Below are 23,999 nucleotides of genomic sequence, written 5' to 3' on the forward strand. Positions count from 1 at the left end.
AACAATTTCTTCTTGTGCAGATCATGGAGGAAGAGTTGCACGCACAAGCTATTATTCTAGAGTCGCTTAACGCGCACCTCTACCAAACACAGATGGAACTCCAGAAAGAGGTGAGTCCTGGCTGGAGAGAGGACAGGGACTGGGAGAGGAGCTATATGGCTTCATGCTGGGTGGCTCTGGGGAAGACTGCTTTTAAATTTTGTCTTTCCAGAAAGCCACAGTAGGAAATCTTGAGAAGATGTTCCAGATCAAGCTTGCTGAAGCTAATGAAAAGCATAAGCACACTATAGAGAGCCTGACAGAGGAAAACATTCTTCTAAGGTGTGGATGCTGTTGGCTGAGCTCTCTTTAGGAGTGGGAGGGCATGTGAGTGAGGAATAGGTTCAGAAGATAAGCCAGGTACTGCTTACTGATGTCAAGACAAGAGGGAGGTTATGTCACTGAGCTTGGACACAGTTATCTGCAGAGGCCAGAGTTCTTTTGAGATATGTCTGGACTTCTCTCTCTTGCCTGTCTGTTATGCAAAATGACACAGGAAGTGTATCAATTTCTGAGTTTTTTTTTTTTCTGTTCTTGACTGAGGGTTGTTTTTCAAGTCCCTCTTCTCTGAAACACTCGGTGATTTTTGTATTAGACACAGCTGCTTCTGGTTGCTCTGGAAATCAACTTCAGAACACAGAAATCTTTTGCTGTTACCTGAAGAGACATCTTAAATTGCTCAAACAAATTTTAGTCAAACTTTACTGAAGTTACTTGTTGCATTGATTCCATAGAAAATGCCTCATTTGGCAATTTGGTCACCCAAATATCACATTTTACTAAATTCAAAACCACCGCAAGTGATGAGAGACTGCTCCCCCAGGGAGGACTAAAGCCACATTTCTGCCCCTACCCACACACCCATATCCTGTACCCCCTTCCATCCTTTGAGTCTGTCATGATATATCCTTCCTTTTACAGGCAAAAGATTTCCAAGAATGAAGAAGAAGTTTATGAAAGACAATCTGGAACCTTGCCCTCTTTAGCCAGTTATGAGTATAATTATGATTATGACATTGAATACGGCAACAAAAAACAAGAATCATAAACAAAAAGTTGTTCTCCTTGGCCAAAGATGGTAGGAACACCATCCCTAAAGACTATGGAACTCCTGGGGGTAGGGTGGGCAGAGAGGGTTTCTTGAGAAAATGCATATGATTAGTTGAGTTCTTGGGTTGTTCTGACTGTGTTTTTGTCTTTTCACAATTTGCTTTTTTTCTGAATGGGAATGTTTAAATTCTCAATTGCAGAGCTTCTCATCGACTCTTCATTAAAAATAGATGTTCTCTATCCTGAAGCTGATCTCTCTCTAGGCCTTGTACTCTTTTCTCTTGTGCATTTTACACATTTTATTAGAAAGAGACTGATTTGAAAGCACCCTTCCTATTGAATGTTGACTGTATGTTGGGCTACATCTTTTGTCCCCCTCTCTAGCTAGCAAGACAGATAACTCTTTGACTTGACTTCAATACTTTTTTCTGTTATACATGTGCCTGCATTCCCCGACCTTCCAACCATGTTCCCGAACCTATCACCTAGGAAGAGTATCTGAAGATTCTTGCTGCCTTCTCTAAACCATCGCCAGAATTCAAATGCCCCCCAGGGTAGGCAATATAAATCAACGAAAATGTCTGGATATAAGGTAAAATGGTCACACTGGCAGGGTGATAAATGGCCATTGACAGCAGCCCCTTGGAGGAGCCCGGGTGGGGATGGAGAGAGGACTGGGGAAGGCAGAGCCACACCTGGCTGGAGAGAGGTGCTTCTCAGACCTCTACGATTGCTACCACACAGTTACCTGGGGTCAATGTTATCAGACATTCTCAATTTTCAAAAAAAGATATTATGGGTTTTATGTGATATCTCCTGTTTTTTAAATGTTGACAGTAAACGTTAAAAACACAGCCTGTGGGAGCCAATATTGGGAGACTCAAGTAAAACAAGTCTATGACCGGAATGTTTTCCATTTGTGACACACCATTGGCAAAAACAAACAACAAACAAACAAACAAAAAACACTAAAAAAATAATCTCTAAGGAGCAGTAAGATAAAATTACATTTTATTTTATTAAAAATGTTTTTTAAAAAAATTTTAAAATACTCTTAAAAGCATAAAATGAGCTGAAAGAAAAAAATGGATACAAATATATGAAATACTAAAATGCTTTATTCAAGAACACTAAATCCTACAAGCATATGAAAAGCTATGTGAAAGAGCAACAAAATGAAAAAAAAAAAAAAAGGCTGAGGATGTAACTCAATAAGAGAGCCTTTGCTTTGGCTCCAATCCCCAGCATTGAAGGGAAAAGAAAGAAGAAATATCAGAAAGGAATTTAGGGACATCTAATATTTAGAAAATTAATTTTTCAAATTTAAATATTTTGAAAGTAGTGTATTAGATGGCTTGAAGAGAGAGGAATTAAGTTATTTACTTTTAAGTAGTACTTTTTCATCTTGTTAAAAATACAGTTAAAATTATTCCATAACTGTAAATGTCTAATAATGGCTGATATTACATAGCCAGGACTTGAATTCATATAAGAATTAAATGTTCTTGATTCAAATGCATAAAGTGAATTGATTATAGTAATGCTTTGTATGGACAAAATGGTTTTGATGTAATAATTGAAGATAATGTTGTATATTTAAAAACACAATTTTTTATGAAAAAAAAGTACTTAGTTCCTCATTCCCTCCCTGCCTTAAAAAACAAAAGTGCAAGTCAATATCTTATAATTAACTAACACTAATTAGAACAAATAAAAAAATACTTAATAAATAAAGCATAGTGTTACACAATGATGTAACATCAATCAAGAGGAAAGAAGAGTTTTTTCCTTAAGGTGAAAGTGGGCTGTGGCATCTGTTTCCCCATGTTCTTCTTATCATCCTTATTGCTCACTTCATAGTTCACTTCAGTCAGGATGGTGAGAATATCATCGCCTCTGAAAAACAGAGCATAACATATGATGATTCACGGGGCAGGGCGGGGGGACCGGACTGACAACCCATCTCATCTGCTGTGCTGAGGGAGAGACCTATAGCTCCCTCTCTCAAATATCAGGCTTTGGAAACCATAATCTGCTAACCCAAGACCTACCACAACTTTCCAGGTAGATGAGTTGTCTCAAGCTTGATAACTTCACCTTCAGCTTCTTTGGAATCTCTACTAACCATCAGAAACCTCAGGGCCAGTATTGGATTTGATTTCTTTCCCTTCCAGTCTGTGTATCTCTCTCACTACTCCATGGACTGTGTCACTCAACCCCCACAGCATCTCAATGCCTCTGAATGCCTTCAGCTTACACTCAGCATTGCTTCTGCAAATTCATCTACAACACAATCTAACATCTCCTGCAGCCCTCTCTCCCCCTCCATCCCCAGATATCTTAGCAGTTTTCTTGGTCAACCTCTTCATCTATCTCTGTAGCAAACACCAGAACCTTGCAGGACTCCTGGCCTAAGTTACAAAATGAAAACTTCACGTTGGTGCTGTGGTTTGCTCTTTATATACCATGAGAGATTCTCACTCTTCATACTCTGAAAGCCTAATGAGAAATAGGTCTAGAAGGAATGTGTTAGGATTCCTCATGGTTCATCTGTCAGCTTTGCACACGTGGGTAAGCTATGACATTTGAAACTATAACTAAATGAAACCTCTGATATAATAAACAAGGGAAGAATATTTTCCCACATCTTGCGGCTTTAAAGCAAGCCAGGTGAGTGGGGAGACACGAGAGGCTCCATCTCTTTGCTACTTATCTCCCACAATGCATCAAGGGTTTGAGGTGAGTTAGCTATTATGGGACTTTTGACAGAGTTGGAGAGTGTTAAATATTGACATGGTTATTGCCTTCTTGGCAAACTTACAAAACTAGCTGAATCAGCTCAATCAAGATTTTTTTTTTTTCCTTAAAGACAGAGAGCTGGACCACATGCCTATTGCCTTTCCAGCTTTGTAATACCGTGGTTGTCCTTTGAGATGCGGAATCAAGGAAACCTCTCAGTAAGTGTATCAGTTTTCCCATCTGTGAAAGAAGGATATTAACACTTGCCATTTCTCTTATTTCACAGCTGACCTGGGAAGTAGGACTTTGTAGTCCACAGGGAGACATTTTAGAGGTAAATGGAAATCACCCCTCTTGATGCTTCTTCAATTAATACTACCTCACCCATAAAGCTTTTTCTAAAAGGCCCTGGCTATGCATACATAGTAGTGGTGATGGGGAAGGGGAGCAGGTAGTATAACACTGAGGAGGGTTGGATAGGCAAACCTTACCGAGGACATCTTTCTCTCAGTCTCTGGCAAAGGGACTGGATATACCAGGTTCCCTCCATGGGATTTCGATAGGAAACACAGTTGCTCACAGTGGCCATCCCCAACAGAAAGTCAGCTTCATCTGGGATATAACTCTTTTGAAATGATAAATCCATCTCTAAGTAGGGGTCCTTCTGCTTTGAATCGGTTTCAACAAGTACACCTTTCTGGTAGTTATCCCCTTGACAAGCCTGAATAAAAAAGACTTTAGGTTTCCCAGCAAGGGAAGGGCATTTTGAACCAGTGAAATAAGAGGTCAGCTCAAAGATGGAGACCTTCTGTCCATCAGTGCCATAGATTATGCCCTCATCTCCATGCGAGAGGATACAGCAGATGAAACAGTCTTTATTGTTATGGTCTTCACTTTGGTAGAATTTTAGAACTTCACAGATTTCCTTGGCTGTAGAATCTTTGTAACATACTATTTCAAAATGAAGCTCCTTAAAGGTCTTGCTCAAAGCCTCTGAAAAGTGAAAGAAGAAAAGTCATATCACACTACAGCAATTCATTGCCACGGCCCAGAGTGAAAAAGAATTGGAGGGATGTGATATTGATAGATAAGAATTTGAGCCAAGAGTTCAAAAAGGAGAACATCTATATTAGTAGGTGAATTCTATAGACTTTTAATATTTATTGCCACCAGCAGAGAACATTTCCAAACCATAAGGCAAATGAGAAAGGGGTGAGTGCTATTTTCGGCCTGTTGCCTTTTCTGAAACAGTTTATAGGATGAGTAAGCTGTTATTTTGGCTACCAAATCAATTTAAGAGGTGATTTTATTTCCTATGTAATCATAAAAAAGAGAAAGAATTTTTGAATAAAAACCCATATTCATTTAATGCTGTACACTCAAAATTAGTTACACTTATCAATATAGGAGATATGAATAAAATAGAACTAAAAGACCTATTACAAAAACAGTTATCCTCTCTCTATTCTTCTCTGTTACCCAGTCATATGCCATGAAAGCAACCACTTTTAGGTTTTAAATACTTTAATATTAGCTGCCATTTTGTAATGAATTTGAATTCACTACTATTAATTCATTTATAAATTTTAGACTTTTTATTAATACTTATTTTTTAATTGTAGTTGGACACAATACCTTTATTTTATTTATTTATTCATGTGGTGCTGAGAATCAAACCCAAGGTCTTGCACTTGCAAGGCGAGTGCTTTACCACTGAGCCACAACTCCAGCCCCGAATTTTAGATTTTTTTATGTGAATTATTATGGAAGGTAAGCACACAGTACTCTTGTATAATTTTTTTATAATTTTGGGTTGAATTCATAATAATATATATGTTACCAGGACAATGTCAACATCAAGTTCTTAAATTATATTTCCTTTTTTATTATGATTTTTGTCTTTCCCAGAGTTAATAATTGTATTACTTTTTAAATTTGCTTTGTTTCCCATATGGTTAACTTTTTTTTTTTTTTCAAATACACTAACAGATAAGGTCAGCCTTTCACCATTTTCAGACTGCTTGTCTGATTCATTTTAATTTTTCTGAAGAACATTTCATCTCGAGCACTACATCTTCTTTCTCTAATCCTAACTGACTGTTCCTTAGGTTTGATAAATTTCTCTTCTCTTGGGAAATCTTTAGGTCTTTTCCATAATAGATTCACTTTTTCCTGAACTTATGACTTCTTCTTTATTGATTTACTAACTTGTTTCGCTAGAGTATATCTACTTCTGCATAAAGAATAAATTTTTTGAGCCCTTAGATGAGCTTTACTTCTACTTTCATATTTTTTGTAGTTTAGCTAGATACGATATGCTTTTTCCACAAGTATTTTTCCTCAGAATTTTGAAGGTATTTCATCAGTCTTATAGTTTTCAGTGTTCCTATTAAGAAGTTTACTAACAGCCTGGTTCCTGATACTTTATATATTTGACTTATTTTTTTTTCTCTTTAGAAGTTTCTAGGATGAAATATGCTTTGGTGTGAATCTTTCTTAATTCATCAGGCCCTTTTGGTCTGCAGGCTATTAACCTAATTTCTGGAAATTTCCATTTCCCCATTTTCTCTGTCCTCTTTGAAACTCTGATTATTAGAGACTGGACATTCTTAACTTTTCTTCAAATTTTCTTTTCCTTTGGTTCCTATTTGTCACTTTTTTTTTTGTCTTTTTTGTCCTATTTTCTGAGATTTTATCTTCTGCCCTATCTGCTCTTTTGAATTTTTTTTATTTCTGGGCTCATATGTTGAATTTTTAGTAATTCTTGTTCTGTTTCTTTTTCATAACATCTAGTTCCTCTATGAATATTTTACTAAAAATATTAAATATAGTTTTAAAAATTATTTTATGTGTGTATAAATATATACTAAACAGATATTATACAAATTATATTATTATGTTTTATTATATTATGTATTATTATATTTTATATATTATTATATATTATATAATATTATAATATATATAATATCTGTTTTAGTTATATATTATATATAATAGTTTTAGTTATATAATATCTGTTTAAGTTGTGGATGGACACAATACTTTTATTTTTATGTGGTGCTGAGAATCAAATCCAGTGCCTTGTGCATGCTAGGCAAGCGCTCTACCACTGAGCTACAACCCCAGCCCTTAAATATAGTATTTTAAGGATTTCCTTTTACCCAGCATCATCTCTGTTTAATTTATATTTCATTTCATTTTTTTTTCTTGTTTGTATTGCTTGTTTTATATTAGGGGTGTTCTTTATATGCCTTATAAAACTTGGTTGTCCATTAGTCTACTAAAAAGTTAAGTAAAAGCTCTGTGTTCATAGGCATGGTTTGTTCACTGGTGGACTTTATAGCAGAGTGTTTGATTAGGAAACTTATCATTCCATTAGGAGACCCCCAGATATCATGATTTATACATCTTTTATCTAGGGCTTTCAGCTTCTCCAAAGGAGAATTCCTATTTTCTACCAATGTTCTTGGAACCAAGATAGGTTAGAAATCTGACTTCATGCCACCAGTAGGTTGACTTTTGTTTTTATCTTCCTTTCTTCCATACTTCACTGCTTTCTTTGCTGAGCCTGGTATCACTAGATCTTAGAGACTCTCTGGTTCATTTTTATGAGAGAATAAACTTCCTGTTCCTTATGATGGTGGAATAGGAACAGTTGTTGGCTTCATGAGATGGAACTGGGGCATGTGAATGTGGGGTGGTGATGAAGAAAATAACAGCAAAGTTCGCAGAACACTGCAGCAGAACAGAAAGGACATCTCAGGAGAAATGACACAGGCAGCTGCATCTATTTTTACTCATTAACACAGAATGTAATAAGCCCAGGAAAAGATAAAACAGGACATGTGATCTTAAACACCCGTCACAGACTGGGTTCTGTGGGCCAGATATAAGAAAAATGAACTGCCAGAAATAGAATCAAATGAAATTTAATAGAAAAAAAAATAATATTCAATGAATAGAAATCAAAGATCTAAAATGTTTTTTCAAAACCAAATACATAATGATAACTGATGTAATCAATGGCCTGAAATTCTGACTTTAAAATCTTAAATAGATTTGCTTAAATAGGCAAAACAAATGGTAACAGGGACCATTACAGTGTTCTAGTGATTATAACAGGTCTAATTTAATTTTCTAAACTTTACTCAGTTTAAAAAATAAGTCATTAACTGGTGTTGTGACTCAAAAATACCATTTTCAAAAGTTCTTGACCAACTCAAAATTATTAATATCTCAATGACTGAGTTGGATTGATTTGTTATTCTTTTTAATTAAGCCCATTTTTACATCCCCTTTCCACAGATTTTTTTGTTTAAATTGTAAATTCTCTCTATGTACACAATGGAGTTTTACTTAGCCATAAATAAGAATGGACATAATTGCAGGAAAATGGATGGAACTTAAGAACATTATGTTAAGTGATATAAGTCAAACTCAGAAGAACAAGCATTGTATGTCTTCTCTTTTATATGGGAGGTAGAGAGGAAAAAGGAAAAAAGGTGGCCAGGGAATCTCATGAGAAGCAAAGCAAGATCAGTAGAATAAAGAAAAGGGACCAGGGTGTGGAAGGAGGCAAGGGAGTAAGCAAGTGCCAAGAAGTCATCATAAACACTGTTATAATTGTGTGCAGGTACTAATATGTATAACAAATCCCACCATTATGTACAACCATAATGCACCAGTAAAAAATGTGGAAAAATAAATTTTAAGTTCTCAGTCTTCACTTAAATAGGTTGATCAAAAGAATTTCTGTCCGGGCACAGTTGTGCATGCCTATAATCCCAGCAGCTCAGGAGGCTGAGGTAGGAGTATTGAGAGTTTAAAGCCAACCTCAGTAACTTAGTGAGGTGCTAAGCAATTTAGTGAGAACCCTGTCTCTAAATAAAATACAAAAAAGGGCTGGGGATGTGGCTCAGTGGTTAAGTGTCCCTGAGTTCAATCCCCAGTATAAAAAATAAAATTAAAAAAAAAAAAGAATTTATGGCTAATTTGACATTTGAAAATGATATTTTTGTTAAGAATTCACAATTCTTCTACATTCAGTAGCACAACTTTTTTTTCTTTTTCTTTTTTTATTTATTCTAATTAGTTATACATGACAGCAGAATGCATTTTGATTCATTATATACAAATGGAGCACAACTTTTGTTTCTCTGATTGTACCCAATGTAGAGTTGTACCATATGTACGGTCATAAAAGTACTTAGGGTAATGATGTCCATCTCATTCTACCATCTCTCCTGCCCCCATTCTCACTCTCCACCCCTCCTTCCCCTATGTCCAAAGTTCTTCCATTCTTCCCATGCCCCGCCCCTTCCCCATTATGGATCAGCAGCCATTTGTCAGAGAAAACATTTGGCAGTAGCACAACTTTAAATTCAAGACCAATATAGATTTTCATACTAAGGCAATCTTTTTCACCTAACACACACTACAGAAATTCTATTCACTTAGTTGACTTAAAAGTAAAGCTCATTGCTGCTCCTCTTTATAAGATTCTAGTAAGACTTGATAGTTTACCATTCTACATATACTTATGCTGTGATTTATAAAAACAAATTTTATACAAAGCAAAAAACTAACAAATATATAAGAATGTTCTTCACCTCCACAAGAAAATATGTTTAAATTCATATTCTTGAAATATGTGGCTCTTTTGGTACAGCTTTTGTTTTCCCCCCTTTTGATAAAATTAAAAAAAATAAATAAATGTAAGAAATTTTCACTTCTCTTTTGGATTCTACTGTACCTTCATCCAAATCTGATCCTTTCCTATCCTTAATGTTGTGGAGCTTGGGCATATCCTTCCGTGCCATGCTAAAATCATAGTTGTTGAAGATCAAACAGTATCCCCGAGGTTTGTTTTTCATTTGGTAAACTTTGTCTGATGTCTGGAAAACAAAAACCCAACCCAGGCACTTTACTCTGCAAGTCGAACACTGGTGATATAAACAAACAACTTTCCAGGAGAGGGTGGGCTCCCCAGGGGGCTGGGGCAAGTGGGCTCTCCCTTGCCCCAAGTCACCCCAACTTGGAGCCATTCCCCTGAAGAACTAGTTCCCTACTGTTCTCACACAGGATCCCTCAGACTTCTGCCCCATTGATAACTGTAAAGTCAGTGTACCTGGGCTGCATGAGCACTTTGCACATACATTAATACATTAATACCATCCTCATGTCTTTGAGGCAGAGAACATTGTGCCCACGATTGGGATTTAGAAACTTTTGAGAGCTCAATCCAGAACTGCTAAAAATGACTGTCTTTGGGCTGCTCCACCCTGACTGTGGACCTATTGGCTATCCACTCATCTCATCTGCACTTCTTGGCTAACAGCTGAGAGCCTGCCCATCAGGCGGATACAGTATAGTCCCAGGTTGTTCGAAGCTGATATAACCCAGCTCTCAGGACCACTGTAGCTGGTGGAGAGAGATGTTGGGGTTATGTTGTAGGTTAAGAATCCAGACTGTATGCCTGACAGTACTGGCCTGAGGTGGCCCTGTGTGCTGCTTATTTTTCTAGGGCTATTTCATTGCTGGGATTCTTAGCATTTGGTTGCATATCTGTGTAACCCATTGAGGTACAGAAAACAACCCCTCCCCAGGTTAGGAAACCAAATTTCTGCTTCTACATAACATAAGACTTCAGGCAATTTACCCAATGTATTAGAATCTTAGCAAGTTTACTAAGATATCAAGTATTTTATTAAGTACTTAAGTATATTCAGTATTTACTATCATGTATGCTAAGTATTTACTAATATACTGGGTACATTTATAATACTAGACAATATTAAGATTATAGACTATTTGATGAGAACAATGCTTGTAGAGCATTATTTTACTTTAAAGTGCCACATCACTGTGCATCACATCTGCATCTCAGATGGAGAGAGTTCTTGTAATTTTCACAGAGCCCACACTACTAAATAGTTACTCTCAAGCCTAAATCAGGTGTTTAGGGTCTCCTGTGCTTCCTGCCACAGTGAGGAGTGGTGAATGGGGCAAGGCATTAAAATGCATTTGGTGAATTGTTGAAGTTACATAAGTACAACTTATGTTGTCTAGAGAGGAAATTTTTCTTCTGGCTCAAAAGCACAAAGATATGACTAGATTATGAGTACTTGTTTCTTACTCCAAATCATAAAAGAAAAACATTTTTTAAAGGTCATGCTAAAAGGAAAGACTTTGCTTGTTCCAGGTGTGCTAGGCCCCTACCCTAAAGCATCCCCCATTAGGTTGGCATGGCATCTAGAAGATTAGATAGGAGGCCTCCCACCTTCTAGCTAGTCCAATACCTCTGTCTTTTGTTTTAAAATAAAAATGTAACACACTGGAACTGGAGAGGTCACATTTTTAAAATGAAATGACATTTTTAACTTGTCCTTTCATGGGATTTTTTTTCCCCTACAATTCTCAGATTTTTCATTTTCTACCCTTAATTGGTTCATTTGGCAGCTAAAAACAACAACAACAACAAAAAAAAACAAAACAAAAAAAAAACACACACAACAAATATAAGATCTAGAATCTGCAATGTAAAAGGAAGAAGGATTTGGAGGTGTCCATGTACCTGTGAGTCACTGTCCTGTTCTCCTGGAGAGTCCGACAACGTCAACATCCTGAAGGACTCCTCCCCTGCAAACAACAGAGAGACATGAATGGAATGAGGCATGTCAGGAAAGAGACTTTGGTAAAGAAATGCGTATCATCTTGGACAATGGTGACCAAGAAATGTCATAACTTTATATGCTTCCACATTGCTAGGTTGAGCTCTATGGTATTTGTGAAATATTCATTTATAAAACACTGGCACAGGATGAATTGACTCAAAGTACTACTTAATGTACTCTTCAAATCTTAAGCCCATGCAGACATGGGAAGTAGGGAAGAACTGGATGCATGGATATTACTCAGAGTAATCTTTATAAAAAGGTGATTCAAAATGCATTTTGCATGCATGCACCGGCACACATGTGCCACACGTAAAAAAGGGCCAGGGTGAAAATATAACAAATATAAAATATTAACAGTAGTAATATTTAGGATGTGATGAATCTCAGTGGGTATTTAAAAAATTTTTCTCTGAATTTAAAATCATCCTCGGTGAGTACGTATAATTTTTGTAATGAGAAAGTAATTAAAAATTTGAAGGAAATCCTGAAGAATTCCTTCTGTTTGTTTAGTCTAACTTCCCCAGGTAGGAAAGAGACAGAGGACTGGAAAAATATAATTTGGCTGAAACATCCACAAGGGAAGTCAGATAGATGATGGGGAGCTTTAGTGGAGGGCAGAACAGGTAGCCCGGTGACTCAGCGGGGGATGGAGGGGAATTAATCACACTTGGCCAAGGGGTCTCCGACCTGGACAACCAACTAAAAAAAAAAAAAAATTGTTGAAAAAGGAAGTGACTTAATCAACAAAGTCATTTAAATCTAGCTACCAGTGTAAACCACAGGCAACACATGTCAGTGGGAGGTGCTAGGAGAGAGAAGGGGGAAAAAAAGAAGCAAAAAAGTTAAGTCCTTATAGCACTTATGACACACATGCCAGTCTGGGGCTGTGAGGTCTGTCGATGTGCAAAGAAGGCATAACAAGTGACCACCAAACTTTCATCCCAATAACAGGAAGCGGTAGAAAGCAGCATGATGATATCAGAGGGTAAATTAACTCTGCACATCTGCAAGCATTACCATTTGAAAGTGCATCTGGACTTCTTTCAGGACTCATTCTTCTCTCTGAATTAAAAAGAGAAAAACACACCCCAAATATGTGGTTAGATCTGCTTCAGACAGGAATTTATGAATTTGAGAAAATGATTAGCTGATTCACAATGTCAGGTTATTTTTACCTCTGCTTAATTCTTCATAATTCTTAATGATCTTCAGCAGGCTCTTGTTGATTTGTTCACAGATATTTTTCAGGGTTCCCAGGTTTCTCTTTCCTAGGATGAGCTTCTTTTCCATCTCTATGAAAATGTCAAGCAAGCTCTAGGGGACAAGAAATAAAGTGGGAAGATTGGATTGAGCCATACTAGTTTTTTATAATATATATATTATATATATAATATATATTATATATAATATCACTTTTTATTTTATATATATATATAAAAACACAGAAACACATATATATATAATATCACTTTTTCCAAACCAAGGGTTCACCCTTACTTCCCAAGCAGACCCCTGAGAGTGCATGCTGGTCTCCTGCAGCTGACAGGCACCTAGGGAGCCATGTCCTCTGGCCCAAAAACACAGAAGTGAGAGAATAGAAGAGAGGCCATGTCAGATGTCCCCAGATCCCCAGGCTCTATGCTCAGATTGCCTGTGGTTGTCTTTATGTATGAACCAGGCCTATGTGCATTGGCTGAGACACAGCAGCCTGGTCAGTGACACAGTGACAGCTCTGGGACTCCCTTATACCCCGATGTAGTATAATCTACCTCCAGACCTGAACACACACACACACACACACACACACAAATACCACATACATACCCACACCCACACAAATACCACACACCACACAGACACACAGAAACATGCACAGACGGGGACACACACACACAAACAGAGACACAGGAAAAACAGAGACATACACACAGACATTACAAAGAGACACACACCACACATGGATATACATATCATACATATAAGAGACATGCAATACATATAACAGAGATACCTACACCACACACAACATACCCAGAGATACCACCCAGGAATGAAGAAGTGGAGAAAATGTCTCAGACCACCACTTCCTTCCTGCCTCTGCCTGGTCCCACACAGGGTCCTGATGCACAGCCGCACTACTCCCCTGGCTCCCGAGTCTGCTTGCTTCTGAAGATTAATGTGAGCAGCATTCACAGTGCAAAGGCATGAAATCTACAGCACACCTGCTGACGGCTTTCCTCTCTCTGGTTAGCAACTAGAATTCAGGTTGCTTTTATCAGAAGAGCCCCTCTCTTTAGCCTCAGAAGTCCCCAGTGGTTGACCAACTCTCAGGACTGCATCTCCAGACAATACCAGGTCTTACCATGTCGTCATCCAGCTTACACTTGGAGATATCCTTGCTCAAAAGAAACTTAAAAGACTCCAATTCCAGTTTGTTTACATCTTCTGAAATCTGAAAAAGCATGACCCTGCGGTGGGAAATGGAGACACTTAAGAAATGTTTCCTTAGATCCTTTCAAATTTGCTATGTGGAGTCACAAGGGACTTGACTCAATAGCCTCCCTCCAAAACAAATCTGAGACATGATTTAGGAACTGAGTCCTGAGAGAAAGGCAGGTAGACACACAAGTCTACTGACTTGTGCCTGCCCTGAACAATTAAAAGTTCCATCAACTTTGTCCTTTGGTTCATTCCAGCTAAATGCATCTTGTTTTTCCTTTGTCTTTCACTCTAAGAACAAGATCTCGTTGCAATACAAAAAAAGCATTGACTTTTGAAAATGGTACTTTCTACTCTGCATGTTGGATTACCACTTCCTTCATTAAACTGGGCAATGTCCTCTCAGTCTTTCCTTCAGGAGAAGAGCCAGCCAGGTGCAGTGGCACACGCCTGTAATCCCAGCAGCTCAGGAGGCAAGAGGTTTGCGAGTTCAGAGGCAACCTCAGCAGTGAGGCCCTAAGCAACTCAAAACTCTGTCTTAAATAAAATATTTTAAAAGGGCAATGGATGTGGCTTGGTGGTTAAGTAACCCTGGGTTTAATCCCTGGTACCAAAAAAAAAAAAAAAAAAAAAAAAAAAAAAAAAAAAGGAGAGCCAAACTTTTAGTTCTGGCAAACACATCATCTGCTCTGCTCCTCACTGCCCCCATTCCCTCCTCCCTTTCCAGCTTGCCCCTTCCCCGTCACCCACTAATGGCCATTGTCTGCCTGTTCTCAGGGCGGCATGTGCTCCACTATGCCTCACTGCGTTCACTTCAGAAGGGTCACTCTTTATCGTCCCTTTACGAAAGTGTTCAAGTCCCTTTATAGCCTGGTCCATGCCCTTATTATTTTCATAATCCCTGAGGGTGGTAAAGGCAGCATTTGAGCACAAGAGACCCACACGACCTGTGTTAGAACTTTGGCCCCACCATCTGGGAGCTGTGTGACTTTCAACATGTTAGACATTTTTTCCTCCTCTGTAGACTGGAGATAATTATATATTCACACCATAGGCAAATACCAAAGATTATGTGAATAAATTTACATGATGTACAGTTACCTCACTTAATGATGGGAAGTTACTCAGTGTTATCATCTGATACATACACCTTCTCAAGAAATCTGATCCATAAATCTGATACATAAATCTTCTCAAGAAATAAATAATCCTTTATTTGGACAAAGGGTCTTTGCAGATAAAAAATCTCATTGAACTGAGATCATAGTGAATTAGAATGGGCCCTAATCCAATGACCAGTGTCCTTACAAGAAAAGGAATCTGCAAGACAAGGAACACCAAGGATTGCCTGCAACAGCAGAAGCTAGGGGAGAGGTAGGGCAGATTCTCCATCAGGGCCTCTGGAAGGAGCCAACTCTTCTGGCACCTTCATTTCTGCACTTGAGCCCCCAGGACTGGAGAGAATAAATTGCCTCTACTGTTTTTACCCATCTAATTTGTGATACTTTTGTTACAGCAGCCCTCAGAAACTAATACATCCAGATATTTATTTTGCCATTTAAAATCAAAATAGTCAAGCCTCAAGTAGGAAGACATATGACAAGGAACATGCCAGAACCTCAGGTGTCTGAGAATAGAACCAAGGCATTGATAGGCTGGGCTATCAGAGGGTAGTAGCCATCAGCCCTGGCTGTGAGGCCTTTCCATGCAACCTGCCAGTTACTGACAAGCAGAGACAGTGAATGGGCCAGAGCTAATGCATACATAAAAAATTTCTAAAAGGAGAATTACAAATTAAAGAGTGTCTGAAAACAAGATGCTGACAGACGGGCGCGGTGGCACATGCCTGTAATCTCAACCACTTGAGGCCAGGAGGATTGCAAGTTCAATGCCAACCTGGGCAATTTAGCAAGACTCTATCTCAAAATAAAGAAACTTTAAAAGGGCTGGGGATGTAGCTCAGTGGTAGAGCACTTCTGGGTTCAATTCCTAATACCACCACCAAAAAAAAAAAAAAAAAGAAAGAAAGAAAAGAAAGAAAAATTAAATGAAGATTGAAAGAGCATAACGTGTTTCTATTTTTAAAGTCATGAAGTTGCAACTATATGTGGCTCACCATTGCCCTGTCTCCCCAGGTTGAGAGAAGGTGAGTTTCATGGCCTTTGTCACTGCTGTTCTCTTGAACAGCCAGCAATCGGGGTGCTGCTGTGCTAACTGGACCTGAGCAGTCTCTGTGGGTCAGGCCTGGCAGCAAACACCTCACTAGGGAATAGTGTCATTTTGAGTCTTTAATTATGGGATAAAATCCTTAAACCCACTGAAAATTTCCAGCAGGTGGGAGGGGCTTCCAGGCCAGGAAACCATGATGCCTTGCTCAGTGGCAAAGTAGGCAGTTAAGTACATGGCGTGAACATCAGCAGAGGAGGGACGCCAAGATGAGAGAGAAGGAATTAGAACATTTCAAAAAACTATTTTAACGTCAGCATACCTGCAGGAAGTTTCACTTTGGAAAGTAAATATTTTATGACTGTGGTAATTTTTTCTCTGAATTTCTTTTCTTCGGGGGGGGGGGGTGGGGGTGGGGTACCAGGGATTCAACTCAGGATCACTTAACCACTGATCCATATCCCCAGTCCTATTTTGTATTTTATTTAGAGACAGGGTCTCACTGAGTTGCTTAGCGCCTCACTGTTGCTGAGGCTGGCTTTGAACTTGTGATCCTCCTGCCTCAGGCTCCCAAGCTGCTGGAATTACAGGTGAGCACCATCGGGCCTGGCCCCCTAAATTTCTTAATCAGGCTCTGGTGAGACATCTTTTTCCAGAGCCTCCCAACTCATGGAACATAGCCAATCCCCAATCAGTCATGCCCAGAAAGATGTGTCCATTCAACCTGTACCTCCAGATCCTCACACTGTGAAGTTTCTACGTACCTATAGGCAGAAATCTGGGCCTTGCCAGGAATCTGAAGTTCCCACACCATATCCTCCTTGCTGGTATTCAGGATAGTGGTCAGCAGGTCCAGTCTATTAATTCGGAAAAGCAACTCCTTCAAGAAGGACAGATTGTTTTCCTCCAACATTCCTTTTTCCTGAAGTGTCTGGAATAGCTTCAAGGCATCCTTGATGGGCTCCTGCTTCTTTTGTGGAATATATTCCAGACATAAGAACTTGAGGGAGGACAACTCATCGCTGCCCAGTTGTTCCCCAATATCGTAAAGACATTTGTTGAAATCCATCCTTGCCATAAGGTAGGAGAAGTAACCTAGGTCAAAATATGATATAATGCTCAGGTGAGTAGGAAATGTACCATCCCTCCCCCCCCCAAAAAAAATACCATCCCCTGGTTTCTTCCTTCATCAAATGCTATTATATCTACTCTCTGCCCATCTGTCTGTAGATACAGGAAAGAAGAAGGAAAAACAAGTTTCTTTTTTGCAAGTAGTTTCTTTTTTGCAAGTAATTAGGGAAGTAGACAAAGAAGGCAATGGTCAGAGAGTTGTGACAAGGTGCAGTGGGAATACAGAGGAAGGAGCACTGGGAGAAGGGCTCTCTATAGGGAAAGGACTTTGGGGAGGATGCAGTAAAGGACAGTTGTCGCAGGAAACATTTTATGCATAAGATAGAGGCAAGAATTTTCAAGTTAGTTCAGGCAGGCACAAAGAGATCAATAAAGTAACCACTAAGGGTGTGGGTTGGGGAGTGATGTTACAAAGAAATGAAGATGTAGCCAGGAACCATGCCATGAAAGGCCTCATACTGTGGGGCAGGGGGGTTAGGCTTTGTCCTGGAGGAGACAGGGAACTAAGAACATATGATAAAAAAGAGAATGATATCATCTGATTTGGGATTCACAATGACGGTGAAGTGGATAAATTGGAAGAGTAGGAGGCAGGAGACCTACCAGGAGGAGGCATTTAAGTAGTGGTAGGAAGGAGTGATGGCTTTAATCATGGGACAGTGGTAGGAGGAGACATAGTGTCCACAAATGCCCCGAGGACCAGCACCTACAGCTATCAGAAACTCAAGACTGGAAACTGAACCAGGTCAACCCTGACAGCCCTCTCAGTCCAAACAGTCTCTAAGATTAGGGAATGTTTTCATAGGCCTACATGTTTAAGATGGAGAGGATAGTGTTTCAGAAAACCCTAGATAATCTTCAAGCCAGCAGGCCTGAACCTAAGATTTCTCCTCCCTTGAGGCCAAGGCTTGACCATCTTGTCTAGTTTCTTCCCCACGGTTACTGCACTAACTAGCCTGTGTCCATAGTGAAAGGAGTCCCTGGAGAGTGTACTGAATTCTTCAGAGGAATCTGAAGACTCAGATACAGTTCCCTGTTGCAAGCTATAGTGTCACTATAAATGCCATGTGGTCCATCATCAGGGAAGATGGGCAGTGGCAGTGCTTAGAGACAGGGGCTCCACTACACATCAAAACCTGGTTGTGACACTGGCCATACGGCCTTGGGCAGCTCTCTTCCTCCTCTGTAAAATGGGGATCAGAAGTCCATCCATATCTTAGAGGTGTGGAGAATCTATGAGATAACACTTGTAATGCATTTAGAACAATGGCCAGCGACTAATGAATGCAGAGCAAGACACTGAGAGCCCCTGGCCCTGAGGCCCTGAGGCCAAGGGCATGGGACTTCCAGCACTTCTCTCACCCTCCTACTTTTCCCATTTCATCAATTGAAAAATGTGAAATTCATTTGGAAGTGGTGGTTCTCATACTCCCCCTTGTTGAAGTCTTACTCAAAATCTGCCCGGCCTGTAAGAGAGGATTCTGGATAGCTACCATTGAGAGCCCAGCACCACCATTTCGTTCTTTCTTTCTTTCTTTCTTTCTGTCTTTCTTTCTTTTTAAAAACATTGATATGTTATTTAATCAGAAATAAATAATGCGGTCACATTATTTCCCTTATAAATATCTCACAGATCAAAGAAAAAAAGTAATTATAAGAAAAGTAAATAAAAAGGGCTTTGAACTAAGTGATAATAAAAGCTTAAAATAGGGCTGGGGATATAGCTCAAATGGTAGAGTGCTTTCCTTGCATACACAAGGCCCTGAGTTCGATCCCCAGCACCACAAAAAAAAAAAAAAGCTTAAAAGATCAGACTCTCTGGGACAAAATAGTACTCAGATGAACACTTATAACTTAAAGTATTTGTATCAGAAAGAAGCTAGATTAATAATCAAATTATTTTCCAATTAGGTAGTAGGAAGGAAAAAATAAGAGTAGGAGCAGAAATATGTGAAATAGAAAAGAAATAACACAGCTAAAAGTTGATAAAAATCTAAGAAGTCTAATCAAGAAAAAATTAATATCAATGAAAAGGGCAGCTCCACCATTTCTATGACTCCACAGATGCTGGTTTGGGCCCTCCTCAAATAACCTTAACCTTGGACCTGTTCCCTCCCCTGAAACAAGATGGATGGGTTCCTGAGTCTATCAGTTCCTTAAATTCTTGAACATTCATGGATGACTGCACCAACTCTGACCCTATCACTCAAAGGCAGTGACCAGGCATTTTCTACATCTGATGCTAAAGTAAAAATACTTTTGATTTGCACATTAGAACATGTTTTAATGTTTTGGTTTTTTACTTTATGTTTTTGTACTGAGGATTAAACCCAGGGGCACTTTACCACTAAACCACATCCCCAGTCCTTTTTATTTATTTTGAGACAGGGTCTCACTAAGTTGTTTAGGGCCTCACTAAGTGGCTAAGGCTGGCCTCAGATTTGTTTTCTTCCTGCCTCAGCCTCCTGAGCTTCTGGGATTACTGGCATAACTGAGCCCAGTTTAATTTTTTTTTTTAATGAACTTTTTTTTTTTTTTTTTAATTCGGAAAGATGGTAGATTAGAGGAAGGGTGCACTTCCCAGCAGTTCCTGAGCTCAAGATTTTAAAAGTGGCACATTGTGGAGTTTTTGCCTGTCTCTAGGTGATCTGTTCCACCTTGACAGCTGAGACCAACAGAAAGTCCTCCCAACACTCTCACATCCCTAGTGATTATAAAGTGCTAATCAGTTGCCTCTGAATATAATTGAAACCAAAAACAGGAAGATGTCAGCAAATTCTTCTAGAAAAGTTTTTCAAAACAGAGTTGTAATCTTGGCAGAACTGGACAAAGAGATAAGAGAATCACTTATGCAGAACCAGTCTTTAGCAAATAGTCCTGAAGCTAGCACCACACTCTCAGGACCGCTCTTAATAAGGACTTCCAGGATCACACAGAGCAGCATCGTGTCACAGCCCAACAGAAGGCAGCTTTGCAGCATGCACCTGCACATTCATCTGATACTTCACAACTCAACACTCTGCATTTGGGAATCTTATTCTTCCCATTTCACCTCACTGTGACCCAGAATGAAGAAAAGATCTGTGGTGAAGATGACTTTGTAACACCAAATGCCAGAGCTACTCTCATTCAATGCTATACACACTGTGACATTCAGAATTTTGGTGAACTTTCATATTTTTTGCTTCCTTAAAAGAAAGAAATATATAAATGAAAACAAAAAGAAGAAGAGCTAGGATGATGAGAGCTTTAGAAACTATATTATCTGAAAAATTCATTATGCTGCCTGGGATGATAACTTTTTTGTAATAATGTTTGATTTTTAGCTCTAAATCAGACTCTGAATTGGATAGTCGCATAAAATCAGTCCTTAACAACAGAATATGTTATGTCTACAGTCAACTTGTAAAAGCCATTTGTAGTATTTAACTTTAAAGAAATGAGGGTGCTTTTTAAAAATGTGAAACAAAAGGATTAAATAACTTACATTTATATTTGTAGTCCATAGGATTGATATACATACATGTATGTGTATATATATATATATATATATATATATATATATATATATATATATATATATATATATCTATCTATCTTTCAAGTTTAGATTCAATATATCATACAGAAATCATCTTTGTAAATTCACAGCTATTCTCATATTATCTTAAAAGAAAATCCAAGATAAAACTAAGTTAGCAACCAGTCTTAAACATCTTTTATAAAAATATTGCATTATAAATGATGTGACAATGCTATTCAAAACAGTTATAAGTGTTAGAGTCTGTAAACAAGTCTGGATGGTGCCTGGCAAAATGCCAGAGGGAGTGGTTTGTGAGGTAACACCAGCAAGCCATTAAGTGTGAAGATTCCTTATTGGTTGACTGCTGTATCTAGTTTATGTTAATGCCATTAAGTGTGGAGATTTCTTATTGGTTGACTGCTGTATCTAGTTTATGTTACTAAGATAAGCTGTGTGGAATGTATAAATATCCCTCCGGTTCTACAATAAACAGCTTCCACTCCTGCTGTATCAACGTACACAAGTTGTTCGTCACCCCCCGGTTATTTTGCTGCAGCCGGACTTAAACATCTTTTATAAATATATGCCATTATAAATGATGTGACAATGCTATTCAAAACAGTTATAAGGAATGTGGTGGTTTTAAAATTTGCACGTGCTCTTATTTAGTGTTAACAACATACATGGTAAGTTGGCGTGGTTTTATTGCTCACTTTTTTATCTAATTAAAAAATTTTAATTATGCAAGTTGAAATAAAAGATTTAAAAGGTGAGAAGACTGTTTCTCAGTGAGGTGGGTAACTAAGGGAACTCCCTGAAATTCAACACTGGACAGTAAAAGATATGCTAGAGACACAGAAAGTCAGACACTTCAAACATAATATAAGAAAGTATGTTATGTAAATGCCGGTGATGTTAGTGGCAGCAATGGCAGAAGCTACAGCTGCTAAGGAAAGGGGAGCAGAGGCAGAGAGAGAGAGAGGAAAGCACTGTGAAAAATCAGCTTGGCGGGAAACTGAAAAAAGAGAGAGAGGTTGGTCTTAATGAGCCCAAAGAGGAAGGGGAAGTTGTTGAGTGAAAAGCAACCCACATCACTCAGATCGTGGGTGGATAGCCTGGCAGGAACCATATATAAGTGGCCACATGGCAGTGAGCAGAGGCAGGAGATCAATAATTCATAGCAGAAGTTGCCAGCCTGGCCCAGTAGTCATCTATTGTGGGGTCCAGGGTATGCCTGGAAAAATGGAACTAAACAGGTGAAGAGAGAGTTGTGCTAGCTTTAGAATATACTGAAGATAGAGTTCTTCATAGCTGGCATCCTGTATGAGCTTTTAAGAAGATGCCAATATGGGCTGGGGATGTGGCTCAAGCGGTAGCACGCTTGCCTGGCGTGCGTGCGGCACGGGTTCAATCCTCAGCACCACATACAAACAATGATGTTGTGTCCGCCGATAACTAAAAAATAAATATTAAAATTCTCTCTCTCTCTCTCTCTCTCTCTCTCTCTCTCTCTTTAAAAAAAAAAAGAAGATGCCAATAACTGGTCATACAGGAGCATCTGCTCCAGGTCTGATCCTAAGTAATTCACATCCATCACAGTGAATGTGAGAACTCTGGAGGTTTGGACTATGCAGCCTAAAAGTGGAATTTATGGGAAGTCCCTGAGACCCAGACAAGTAGCTGGGATTGGCATTTCCCCAGCAACAGAGGATATAGATCAAAGTTCAAATACCCACCAACAGAGTCTCAAAGGTCAGCCAAGACTAAATCCCAAGTACTAGAACTTCCAATTTAGAACTCTGCACCCCCAAGGGAGTACACGGCTAGTCAGCACCCCCATCTACTCCATCCAACACTATGAGATGGGAAGCTGAGGGCTACTACACCCAGCTTTGGCTCCTGGCTACATCGGCTGGCAGCTTGGTGAGGAACAGCCACACCCAGCCCTTTACACAAGGGTTACAGAGCCCAGAAATAAATACAAAGCATGAAACAACAACTGAAGCAATGAAAATCCATCTTTGCCAACAGTTTTGATCACCTCAGCAGAAACAAGCCCTTTATTTCTCACTAAGAATTTTTATCTTTTTTTCCCTATTCTATTATTTTACTGTTTTAGATTTAAATTTTAATTTTTTATTTCATCTTATTTTTTTTATCCATTCCATGTGATTGTGTTTGTGTGTGTGTGTGTGTGTGTGTGTGCGTGTTCTCACTGCACAGATGGGTTTAAAATTATATTCACATAATTTTACTTTCATTTTAATTGCTCTCTTCTTAATCTGTTTATTATTTAGCTGGGTTTGACTTTGGTGGGATAAAATTATATGTGGGTTTGAGTTGTTCTGATCTTACATTCATTCATTTATTCATGCCTAGATTTTTGTTCCTCTTACTATCCCTTCTTCACTCTCTTCCCCAACTAATGACCAAATTTTCCTGTCACCTCTTCCTCTCTTTAATTATTTTATTACTTTAAGCTATTTTTTAACTCCTTCTTTATTGCCATCATCTGCTACCTATCTCCTGCTTCTCAACTCTGTTCACTTTTGAAGTATTTCAAACTTTCTTCTGCCTCCCTACACTATTTTTCTTCACTTAAGAAACTATAACTCCATTATCTGATAGAATTATATAGTTTATGTAATTCCTATCCCATTCATGTAGTTGAGATTTTAATGCAGCCCAAATCCCTCATGAACATAGGGGTTAAGAGCTGCAGTACTGAGGGGGGATCCAAGATGGCAGACTAGAGGGAGGCTGCACTCCTTGTTGCTGGGACTCAGGATTCAAGCAGAGGAAATACCATTTCTTTGTGAAGCGGCCATGGCTGCCCACCCCTGCTGTTTACCTCCCATGCATCTGAGGCAATTGCTCACCATCTGCCAGCACATTGTTCATCTTTTGAGCACAGATTGCTCACTGACCATCCACCATTTCCCTATTTGCCTCTTGCCTGCCCATCACCCGCCACCCAAAATCTACCTACCTATCACCTGCCATTAGCCTGCAGATGGCCCACAGATCACCAGTGGCCTGCTGCCCGCTGCCTACTGCTGCCTGGAAGTCTGTTGTCATGGTACCCGCAGGTTTGGTCACACACGTCCACTGCCATCTTGGGACATTGCCAGGGCCTGCACATTTACCACTGCCTCCACTGTCATCTTGGGGTGCAGCTGCATCACTCTGGGGACACTGCCCAGTGCCTGGAGATATATTGTTGGAGTATCTGA

At 39.0% G+C, this 23,999-nt stretch overlaps 2 protein-coding genes and 1 pseudogene across 5 annotated transcripts in view; 2 read left to right on the forward strand and 1 right to left on the reverse strand.

The window, feature by feature from the left end:
- Positions 1-1,329, forward strand: part of Flacc1 (flagellum associated containing coiled-coil domains 1) — a 31,347-nt gene extending 30,018 nt beyond the window's left edge. For all 3 annotated transcript variants that reach the window (XM_076866016.2, XM_076866018.1, XM_076866017.2), the window contains 3 exons: positions 21-110; positions 212-321; positions 961-1,329. In XM_076866016.2, the coding sequence (XP_076722131.2) occupies positions 21-110; positions 212-321; positions 961-1,087 (327 nt within the window). In that variant the 3' untranslated portion in view covers positions 1,088-1,329. The remainder of the gene's footprint in view (positions 1-20; positions 111-211; positions 322-960) is intronic.
- Positions 1,330-2,437: 1,108 nt separating this feature from the next.
- The window catches only part of Casp8 (caspase 8), a 39,431-nt gene continuing 17,869 nt past the window's right edge, over positions 2,438-23,999 (reverse strand). For both annotated transcript variants that reach the window (XM_076865686.2, XM_076865685.2), the window contains 8 exons: positions 16,877-17,207; positions 13,870-13,975; positions 12,683-12,821; positions 12,525-12,569; positions 11,405-11,469; positions 9,584-9,725; positions 4,320-4,821; positions 2,438-2,985 (listed from right to left, as the gene is read on the reverse strand). In XM_076865686.2, the coding sequence (XP_076721801.2) occupies positions 2,850-2,985; positions 4,320-4,821; positions 9,584-9,725; positions 11,405-11,469; positions 12,525-12,569; positions 12,683-12,821; positions 13,870-13,975; positions 16,877-17,207 (1,466 nt within the window). In that variant the 3' untranslated portion in view covers positions 2,438-2,849. The remainder of the gene's footprint in view (positions 2,986-4,319; positions 4,822-9,583; positions 9,726-11,404; positions 11,470-12,524; positions 12,570-12,682; positions 12,822-13,869; positions 13,976-16,876; positions 17,208-23,999) is intronic.
- On the forward strand, positions 20,009-20,315 carry LOC143407459 (SOSS complex subunit C pseudogene; annotated as a pseudogene).

Source organism: Callospermophilus lateralis, chromosome 9, assembly GCF_048772815.1.
Source record: "Callospermophilus lateralis isolate mCalLat2 chromosome 9, mCalLat2.hap1, whole genome shotgun sequence".
NCBI lineage: Eukaryota > Metazoa > Chordata > Mammalia > Rodentia > Sciuridae > Callospermophilus > Callospermophilus lateralis.